Source organism: Phoxinus phoxinus (genome assembly GCF_949152265.1).
Source record: "Phoxinus phoxinus genome assembly, chromosome: 19".
NCBI lineage: Eukaryota > Metazoa > Chordata > Actinopteri > Cypriniformes > Leuciscidae > Phoxinus > Phoxinus phoxinus.
In genome coordinates, this window is record NC_136894.1 from 11008774 (window position 1) to 11020024 (window position 11251).

The 11251-nt window shown below is 42.6% G+C and overlaps 1 protein-coding gene across 1 annotated transcript; it reads right to left on the bottom strand.

Moving 5' to 3' along the window:
- Nucleotides 1-875: 875 nt before the first annotated feature.
- LOC306986945 (zinc-binding protein A33-like) lies at nucleotides 876-7997 on the bottom strand. The gene is made up of 6 exons (XM_079590777.1): nucleotides 7369-7997; nucleotides 2964-3059; nucleotides 2634-2864; nucleotides 2494-2516; nucleotides 2294-2412; nucleotides 876-1918 (listed from the first exon to the last, which is right to left on the bottom strand). Exons 1-6 carry the CDS (start codon nucleotides 7762-7764, stop codon nucleotides 1374-1376), a joined length of 1410 nt encoding a protein of 469 aa, XP_079446903.1. The 5' UTR covers nucleotides 7765-7997; the 3' UTR covers nucleotides 876-1373.
- Nucleotides 7998-11251: the final 3254 nt, after the last annotated feature.

Here is an 11251-nt window from a genome sequence, read left to right on the forward strand (position 1 = left end):
GCCACACGGGCAGAATCATCGGTAAACTGATGTGCTTGCATTTGGAAATATAATGAAACCTGAAGCAGAAAACCACTGCAGTCCTCCGCCTCACCACTAAATGGCGCTGGTCGGGCCATGGGACTCGCAGAGGCAGCTGACGCAGCAGCGGGTGTTTGCGGAAGTTGGTGTTGGCGTGCAGAGTGAAGGATTGCTTCGGGGAAGGTGGGTGGATTATCCGGTGAAGATGAAAGGATTGACTGGCGTACAGCTTGAACTAGTTCAGCAAACGGGTCAAGAGACGGATTCCCCACAGGCTCCGTAGGATTCTGCATCTTTAGGTCTGGTCTTCTGTCACAGACGATACAGGAGGCAGACAATGTGGTAAGTGTAATCGTTTTATTGACAGAATGCACTGAACCAGATGGAGCATATGAACTAACAGGATGTTAAGGAACCAAGGTGACTTAACTGAAGAATCTCTGTCCACAGAAGGTTGGTAACGGATCACTGAAGGATGACTGAAGACTGAGGAAAGCAGGTTAATCCTCGAGGGAAGACTGACGGTTCGCGGAGTCTCAGGTGAGTGTAGCGATGAGTCTGTATGCCAAGAATGACGAGACCAGACGAAGACTGAAGGGTGAAAGCGGGTATATAAAGGTGAGCAGTGATGAGGGACAGCAGGTGACGGTGATGAGGATGAAGAGATGCAGGTGATGATAATTAATACTCTGGTGATAACGAGCGAGTGGGAGGAGGGAGTGATGATGAGGATGGTGTAGATGGTGGAATCCTGACAATACACAAACCTCACAGCAACACAAACACAATTATTATGCAATAATTTATCCAATTGGCTCTAATATGCAGAATCAGAAAACAGGAAAAAAGTGAGTATTCGCTTTATAGACCAAACCTGAGAAAACGGCACCATCTCGTAAAAAGAAAAAATGCTTTTATTTTATTTTAAAGCCCTGCCAACAGAACAAAAGTCTATTAACAAAGACTGCATCATTTTATAGTTAAATGGCCCTTGGATAAAAAGAAATTGGCCGTTTTAATGGTTTTCAATGCGGACATTTGTGTCCTTAAGGTCCTGAGTGTAAATATGTTGTGTACCGAGTGATTTATGAAAGGAAATGCAGAAAGGAATTAAGAAAATTCCAATAAAAATACACACTTCTGCCAAAATGTATGCAGTTGGCATTAACACAGGAACAATGATTTAAAAAAAAAAAAAACTGAAAGAGACAAACATGTCCTTAAGGAAACACAAGGGTTAATTTGGTTCTTAACTTTACATTGAAGTGATTGATCAATGAGACGCTTTGATTACAGTGTTATTATTAAAGCATAATTTGCAAAACTGTATTAATCCAGAAGCAGAATCAGATTTAACTGTGATTTTCTGCTGTAATAAATAGTTTAACTGGTAAGATCCTCAGAGGGGAAGTTGTGCAGAAATTACATAAGAATGGAAAGACAGTTTCTGTGAAGGACGTCCTGAATGTGAACAGACAGTCTTTAGTTACAGGATCAGAGAATGACACTGTTCCTCTGTCATAGTCCAGCCGAACTCTCACACGCTGGAGCTTCTGTTTAACAGTAAAGACAGTGATGGGTTGCTCTGGGGATTGTGAGCTGTATTTGCTGTCCATGTAATCCACACGCCAGACATTAGAGTTAAAGAAAACCGCTCCCTTCCTCTGGTTTGATGCTGTGGTTATTCCAAGACTCCAGTCTGTATTGTCTCCAACCTCCACATCCCAGCAGTGTGTTCCTGAGTTAAAGCCCTCAGATCCCAGGACACATGCATAACAGTCAAACCTCTCTGGATTATCAGGAAGTGTTTTATCATCATCACTGAACGACACACTGGTCAGATCAGCAGAGAGTGTGAGACGAGGATTTGCTGTGTTTGGATCCAGAGTCAACGGCGCTGCAGAGAGAATAACATCAGATTAGAGGATGAGATATGATGTATTTAAATGTAAATGTAAAACATTTTTCTTTTGTTGAAAGCGATCATAAATTATGCTGTCATAACATTGGTCTGTCAGTTACTGTCCGAACGGATTGAGGCTCCAGGTTTAATATCAGTGTTCAATAAACACAATTGCATCCTAATATATAAACATCGATCATGAGGAATAGACTTCATTATGAGTTCGCTGTATGATCTGATGATTTTCTGAAATGCAGATTCACTTAGAAATTCAAGTGATTTTTAAATATATTTCTATCAAATGTTAATATTGTGTGTGTTTGTATCTGCACTATCTTCTGCACTGGTGTCAGATCTGCTGAGACTCACTGTGTTGGACAGTTTCCAGCATCTTCTTCCCGACTCTGAACGGCAGGTTACCCAGATAACGCGACACATGAATCAAAGCTCCAGAACTCATCCGTGGATCCGGCTGTGAGATCTGGACTCTGAGGAACATTCAGGAGTCAGAACTGCAGTGAGTTTGAGTTCAGATCCACTGAGAGAAGAGATACGAGCAGCTCACTTACCTTTCCATTGAGGCGTTAAAGTTCTGGAAAATATAGAGTTTGAAAACATTTTAATATCTTATCAAACACTCTCACTGTCAATGAGTCTCTTTATACAAGTTGTTTTCTGCACAGAGAATGAAGCCAGATTGATTTGTCACCTTTAGAAACGAGACGTCGTTGTCTTTCATCATCTCCTCCATGTCTCTGAGTGTGTGTGAAAGAGCTGAGATGTGTGTGTTCATCTCCTCCAGCTTCTCCTTCATCCTCTGCTTCTTCTGCTCCTCTTCCTCCCTCAGTGCAGTGACTGCAGCTTCTTCTTCGTCTCTGAGAAACTGATGAAGCTTCTCAAACTCTTCTTTAATCTGACGCTCTGTGTGCTCAGCTTGAGCCTGAAATCACATCACATTCACTTCAGTGTGAACACACACTCCACTAATGTCAGTAATACACTCTGTGTGTGAATGTTGAGTATTTAACTCTTTCCTCACCGTGATGTGTTGAATTGTTTTATCACACTTCTTCTTCATTTCTTCTCCATGTTTGATCTTGTTTTGTAGGGACGTCAGCGCTGTATTAAATTCCTCCTACAGGTTAAGATGAAAATCTGTGAAACTTATGCAGCTATAAGAGGTTTAAACAGTGTATGTTTGGATGTTTTTATTGTTATATTATTTATATGTTGAATGGATCATTCCTAGTTAGCATTTGTGCCCGAAAATGGCAAGAGATGTATTTTTAATTATTAATTTGGTAAGGATGAACATCAAGAAATCATGTTTTCACCAAACAAATGTGTGATTTTTTTTTTTGCAATGGCCAATTTTGCAATTATTATATCCATGCAGTTGTATACTTTGTTTTGTCCTTTTCACACCTAGGCCTTCAGTGGTGTCCAACCTGAATTAATAACTTTTAGTAAGCGCACAGACTCTATAATTGTTGTGAAATTGCTGTTTTTATTTCGCACCAGCAGTTATAGGGTTAATGCGGTGAGTTCGGGAAAGTTAGAGAGGAACGAGCGAGTGAGTTCGGCTTGTGCGTTAGTGTGCAGTGGCTCTTGCGTTCCGAGTCCGATTATAAGTTCAGAAACGGAGTATTATTGAATGCTCACTAGTCTCGCGTAGTGACTGACGGCTGAAGGTCTGGAATTCATAGAGACAGAGCGTATTTAGGCCACGCCCACACCCAGGGGGAAAACAATACAACCGTCTCCATTGACTCTGCATTGTGAGAGGCTCCTCCTTGTCATTTCTTGCTTCTAACTTAAAGGTCGTGTTGCAGGTTAAATTTTTCAACGAATTTGTGCAATTTGCTTGTTGGTAATGAACATTTAAACTGTGATCCATTGTATTTTATGTTGTTGGGTATCACAAAACGGAATATAATGCGAAAAAGTAGGTACTATCTTACAGCGCCAACGATTCTCCTTTCCGCCACAATGCATTGCATGACGTCACCTTGGGGAGAGAGTTTACCAAAGCCCGCATTGAGAGCGCTGAGAGCGACTAGAGAGTCGAGTAGTAGACGAGAGTATTCAGATAGCGCAGATTATAGAACATGATCATTGTCTATACAACACATCTCTATCACCTATAACTGTTTAAGTTGGTTCAGACTTCGTGAAAAAAGTAAACAAACAATTAACATAGGCTACGTATTCGTGCGTGCTGGCTTGAAGGGGACCATGATCCTGAGATGTGTGTATGCTATCTTCAGCACAAACGGATTCAGGCAGCATGCATTCAGCATTCAGTCACATCTGGTCGCGGGGTGAGCTCCTCGACCAGCGACCAAAATGCACTCACTTCCCTACAAGCACAAGCTTTCCAACGCAGTTTTCCACGGGACGGCACCGCCCGCGCGAGCACCTGCCAAACACCGCGACAGACACGCGGCGGCTACGTTTGCAAAAACATTTTCACCGGAGAAAGAGATAAACGCTTAGAAACGCCCATATAGCAGCACGAAGCCTTTTATTTATAGATGACAAAGACAAAGTTTACCAGTACTATGACAAAGGCTACCGGTAACGTTACTTATCTAAACTAACGTCATGATCACCGCCACTATAAAGAAAACGTTTATTTTTCACTCGGTGCTATTCAATGACAGTAAAAAAAAATGTGTCGTTATCTTATTGCTGCGTTGCTAAATGATAGCAACTCACCAGGACACTTCACCAACTCTCCACTCATTCTCCTCGGACTATGCATTTCACAGGCTTTGACAGCCATCAGGCTACCTTTCCTCCACTTCTCCCCAACGTGACGTCATCACCGAATTGCGTGAAAAAAACCGTTAATACCAAAAACGTAAAAAAAATGGTATTTAAGACCATTTTTGAGACATTTTAAAAATGATATACATATCTTGATTGATTTATGTACCCATTAATCGACAGTGGTGGTTAACCTGCAACATGGCCTTTAAGACAGAAAAATGGCTAAAAGCTGCTGTGTGACGAGGTGTACAGCAAACAAGCTAAGAAACACAGAAATACGTTTTTATAAGTTGTCGACCCCAAAAAACGAGTGTTTAAGGACTTAAAAGTGGATCAGGCAGTGTAGACAGAGCGTAATGCGTCTCATTACTCTGAGAACTAACGTACGCCCGCTGGAGGAGAACGTCATCGGCAACACAGGATCGCTTATCTTACAGAAATATAATATATAAAACTGACATTTGGATATTTGACTCACCAGTTACCAAATGTTTAACTTACTGCACACGTAACTGTATTTTTAGTGCATACTGAGTGTCAGGATCTCACTCGTTCCAGCCTGTGTCCACTTTTAAGTCCTTAAACACTCGTTTTTTGGGGTCGACAGCTTATAAAAACGTATTTCTGTGTTTCTTAGCTTGTTTGCTGTACACTTTGTCACACAGCAGCTTTTAGGCATTTTTCTGTCTTTAGTTAGAAGCAAGAAATGACAAGGAGGAGCCTCTCGCAATGCAAAGTCAATGGAGACGGTTAGATTGTTTTCCCATAGACAGGAGTGTTTTCCCCCCCGGTGGGCGTGGTCTTCAGATTATGACGCGTTACGCTCTGTTCTTTGGACAAGGCCCGCCCATAAGGCCGTTTGACCGACATGTCAAACAACCAATTACAGTTCGTTTCGTTCAGCGTCACGTTTCGGGGCGTGGAAATGTCCCCACAACAACAGACCGGCGTGCAACAAGTCAGTCAGCATAGAAAATCAAAGAAGGAGAAGAAAACAAGCAGTAAGTCATTGATCTGTTCGTGCACGTATAACAACAATGGCGTCTGCATTACCACAATACTGAACACAATACTGAATCGGCCAGCTGCGATGTCAGCGTCTGTTGTTTCATGTTTGCCCGCAAACGTGGCTGATATCCCCTTCGCAGTTAGGCACTTCACTTGATCTTCCATAATAGATAGGAGGGGACACACAACTAGTAAAATTGGATCTGCTGGGAATCCTTCTAAATGCTGACAACGGGTCGGCCAGGCTTGGAAAATAATACTCTTCCCAAATCCCGTCGGCAAACAGGCTAAAATATCTCTTTTTGTCTCCACTAAGTGCCTCAAACAAAACTCCTGGACATCTCTTAAAGAGTCTATGCCGTGAACCTCGCATACTTTTGAGAATCCTACGTTTAGCTGATCTTGATAAATGCTTATTGTCACTCATGTAAACACAACAGTTTTTCTTCCGCAATCACACGTCTGCGCTTTGTTTCCCGGCGGACCAAAAATAAACGCGACACTCGCGCCCTCCAGAAATCCGATAAAATTTAACCAATCAGATGACGACTTCGACATTCCTGAAGTGTTTCCAGTTTCCTGAAGTGTTTAAAGGCTGATTTATACTTCTGCGTCGGGTGTACGCCGTAGTGTACGTCGTAGGCTACCCACGTAGGCGACGACGTCGTGAGCATGTATACTTCTGCGTTTATGTCTGCGTTGCTCTGCAGTTACACCGCCGAAACGCTAGTTGGCGGGGGTGGGTTTTAATATTCCACTGTGTATAGATTCCTCGTGGCTGTTTTGATTTGGCTATTACAAGCAATGGCGACTGAAAGAGAGCGGATCATGTTGGAGCTGGAGCTTATCGAGTTGGAAAAACAGTACATTTTAGTGAAATTTCTGAATTTACAGAACTTCTGAATTTAAAAATGGCGGGCGGTGCAGAAGAACACAACGGAAATGCGTAGGAGGAAACGCAATGCTACCAAGCCGACCAATCACAGATCTTGCGGTCCGCGTCGCCGCGACGTGTAGTTACATTTTTGAGGAGGTGCGCGTCAGGGTACGGCGAAGGGTACGGCGTATGGTACACGTCTATGCGTATGCTACGCCGTACCTACTGCGCGCACCCGACGCAGAAGTATAAATTGGTCTTTAAGTGTACCATATGCATCAGACGTTTAGCCAACACTCCGTGGGCATGACGTCTGAGGCTGAGACTAACTGCTCACCAGCCTGTGCATGTATATCTCACTCACTCCCGGTAACCACAGTATTATAAAACAAGGTGGCCCTCTAGTGGAGTCAATATGCAATTACACCACAAATGTATTTATGTATGTAGTGGTGCAATTACACCACTACACCCCAGCAGAGAAGGCCTTGCCACTGATATTTGTGGTTGTGCAAATACAAATACAGAAAGTGAAAGTATGTTAGTATCAATCACTTTTCGGTGTCTCAAATCACATATTATTATTGAAAATATTAATAACCCATGACATGTGCAGATGCTGTTACTTTTAAGATGATTTGAACATCAGAGGGGTTTTCAGAATTGTATATCAGTAAATCATAGAGATTTAGTCTGAGTAAAAATAAATACTGGTCTATTGTTTACACAAATAATAGTGTTTCTATGTTTAGCACTGTATTTATGAAATGAGAGACATTAGTCTTACCTTGTGAGATGAAAGCACTTCACTGATGGGTCTGAATGTGTGGTTGGTGTGTTTCTCTGAGTCTCTGCACACTAAACACACAGGCTGTTTGTCCTCCAGACAGAAGAGTTTGAGTTTCTCACTGTGTAAACTGCAGATCTCCTCAGATCCTGATGAACGTTTCTCATTTCTCTCCTTCAGGAACGACTCACACAAGTTTTTTAACGTGAGATTAACTGGAGGATCGATTTTTGAGGATCTTCTCCTGCAGACAGGACACTCCTGAGTTCCCTTAGTTTTCCAGAACTGTTGTAGACACTCTTTACAGAAACTGTGACTACAGGACAGAAAAACAGGAACCTTGAAGATGTCACAGCAAACAGGACAAATATAATCATCTTCAGCTGCTGAAGCCATTTTCACCGCTTGAGTCTCACAAACTAAACTTTACTCTCACTTTCTGAACGACGGTTTTCAAAAATGAATCACAATGAGAATCAAAGATCTGCTGTCTGTCCAGAAATGAACATCACAAAAATCCTTCTGTAAAGTGTTTCTCTTTGTTCTCCATCGATTGCTTATTCTTTATTGCTTTTGTTGAGACAAAGTCGGTGTGACAGAAAGGAGAAATAACAAGTCAGTCTCTTCCTGGTTAGTGTTGTAAGAGGGAGGAGTTTATGATCAGCTTTGGGTGTGTACAGTTCAGTTCAAGATTATTGTCATATGCATATTAGTACAGAGTACCACAGCAATGAAATACAATGTGCCATGGCACTCTCTCAACACTAGTCAATAAATAACAATTATAATAACATTAAAACATCCAAGCACAGTAAGCTCACTAAGCTCAAACCTCAACCCTCCTTCCTGTTGTACTATCATTCAGTATCCATTCATTATTACTGTATGATCAGCTTTGGGTGTGTACAAACAGGAACGTCAGGATTTCTTCAGGTAAAATGTATTCAAAATGGACCTGCATTGAAATGTTAAAATGTAATGCTGTAAAATATTGCATAAAACACAAAAGAACAATTAAAATACAAAACTATTAATTATAAAAGACCTCAAAATTATTATACTTTTTATTTATTGCTCTTTATTTGTCAGAGAGTTTCTCCAGGGTCTGTCATGATCAAATCAAATCAAATTTTATTTATGTAGCACATAAACAACATAACAGTAGTTGGCCATTGTGCTGTACAACAGAATAAATATCTAAAAACAAAACAAAAAGAGCACAGAGCAATGATAAATGGAGTTTACATCAGAAAATTCTACATTCATTTTCTGTTATGATCAAATCTTTGTCAGTGTAATGGGCAGGAATAAAGATCTGAGTGACTTTGATAAGGGCCATCGCAGCAGGTAAAGCCAGCGCCCGCGGTCTCTCAGCCCCGCCCAGCGGCTGAAGTCCGTCACCGCTCTCGCTCAGCCAAGCGCCAGCAGTTCACGGCGAGACAGGGACCCCGGCCCACGGTTGTGCTGGACTCCGAACCTCGCAAGCCTTCCTAGCCGTGAGAAGAAGGGAGAATTTGAGGCCGGACCAATCTCCAAAAGACTTCTCAAACATTTCCCAGCTCCCTCCTCTCAGGTGGCTGGAAATGTATATACTGCAGTAAATGGGTCTGTTCTAAAACATGCGCACCTGCAAACAAACACAGTTTTTCCGGTGACAAAAATAAAACACGAAAAGAGCTCTTTTCTGTCTGTGTCACATGTAGGTCACGTGCCCACTGTAATGTACGCACCCCTACACACAAGCACTGTCCCCACAGTAAATGTTTCTCCAGCTCATGCTGTGAATGTAGATCGTGTGCCCACGACAAAGTGCGCACCGCTACACATAAGCACTGTACTGACAGTCCCAAACTTTCCCCCAGCATGCGCTGGAAGTGTAATGAATGTAGTTTGCGCGCCCACTGTAAAGTGCGCGCCTCTACATGCAAATACGGGTTCAAACTCCCTCCCTTCCAGCACGGGAGAGATAATAAATGTAGATCGTGTGCCCACTATGAAGTACGCACCACTACTTACTAAAACTGTTCCTACAATATCAGTTTTTCCCCTCCCTATGACGAGAGACATGATAAAGGGTGCTCCCGCTGTAAAGCGTGCGCCCCTGCACATGAGCGCTGTTCACACAGCTGCAACACACAGTTGGACGGTCGGGTCCCTATCTCAGAGCGGCCCTCCTCCAGCTTTTATTCAACCCCTAGCTATGCGGGCAGAGGCCTGGGAGGCTATCCCCGGTATATCAGAATGGGTGTTGAACATAATAAAACGAGGCTACTCGCTACAGTTCGCTAACAGACCACCGCGCTTTCAAGCCGAGACGACAGTGAATATGGGCGTGGCTCACGTCCTTCGCACAGAGGTGTCTAAGCTGTTGGAAAAGGGAGCTGTCGAACCTGTTCCCCTTTCACAGAGCGAGTCAGGAGCTGTTTCTCAATGTCAAGGAAGGATCCTCGGAAGCCGGAATTTCAAGGATGTTACGTCATCGACATCTGTCGAAGGACTGTTCCAATGTCGAGGATCCTCGGAATTTCAACCAAGGACTGAGTCCTTCGTTCGGAAATTTCTCATATACAGGAAAGGATGCATATGTGTATCCTTTGCGCTCCCTAATCACCCACAATCCTATGCGCGCAGCTTTGCTATCTTGTTCAAAAAGTGGGACAATTTAAAAACCAAGTACAAGGTGGGAGAAAAGTATGGAAATAATTGTTTATGCACAGTTTAACCCTTTTATGCATGAATTATGATAACCTCAGTCAGGATTTTTTTCCTATGTGTTATTATTGCTCTTAGGGCATGAAAAACAAGATTTAATTTAATTTAATGTATTTATTTTTTTACAAATTTTTCACAGAGATTTTCAGATGTCCACTTGAGTTCAATTGCTGTAAAGCAACGAAAGCGGACTTTTTAACTGACGTAATGACGCAATGACGTGCACTTGCTAGCGGGTTCCATTTACGTGTTCTCCGAATGCTAAAGAGGAGCCTCGCCTCGCCTCTGAAGGAAATGACTTGGAAGGAGCAGTCCTGCCAAGGAAGTATCCTTGACATTGAGAAACAGCGACGCTTTTACAGCCTTTACTTCCTCGTCCCAAAGAAGCAGGGCTGGACTGGGACTAAAAATCGGCCCGAGCATTTTGGCCCAGACTGGCCCACTACATATGATCATAAACACCACCCATCTTTGCACTCCCTTGCATATGTTTTTGTTCAACTCCTATTCATAAAAAACACTAATGCCATGTAATGATTGAGTAGGAACGAGTGAGAGTTAAGAGATGTAATAAGTACAAAATTGTCATTTATTAATATAATTGAACTAATCTCCACAGTAATGCACCCAAAAAACAAGCTAAGTTGCATTGGCATTGCAATACAGGTGTTTCCCACAGGATCTTTGGTAAAACCTTTGGTGCCCCCCCGTAAGATTTTTTTGTGCATTTTAATGTTAAATTCATCAATCTGGTGCTGATTCACCTGGGAGACTGGTTTTTCTCAGTGGATCTGAAAGATGCTTATTTTCACATCCAACTATTGCCCCATCACAGGCCTTTCCTGAGATTCGCCTTCGAGGGGCAGGCCTACCAGTACACAGTACTACCATTCGGCCTATCACTGGAACCTCGTACATTTACGAAGTGTATGGACGCAGCACTTTCCCCCTGAGACAGCAGGGAGTGTGAGTGTTAAGTTACCTCGACGACTGGCTTATTTTAGCCCAGTCGAAGGCGGAGTTAATAACTCACAGATCTTGGATACTCAGCCATCTGAAATGCCTGGGTCTCAGGATCAACACACCCAAAAGCACACTGTCTCCCAGCCAGAATATTTCTTTCCTGGGTACAGCGATAGACTCTATGCAAATGAAAGCGCGCCTTACACCA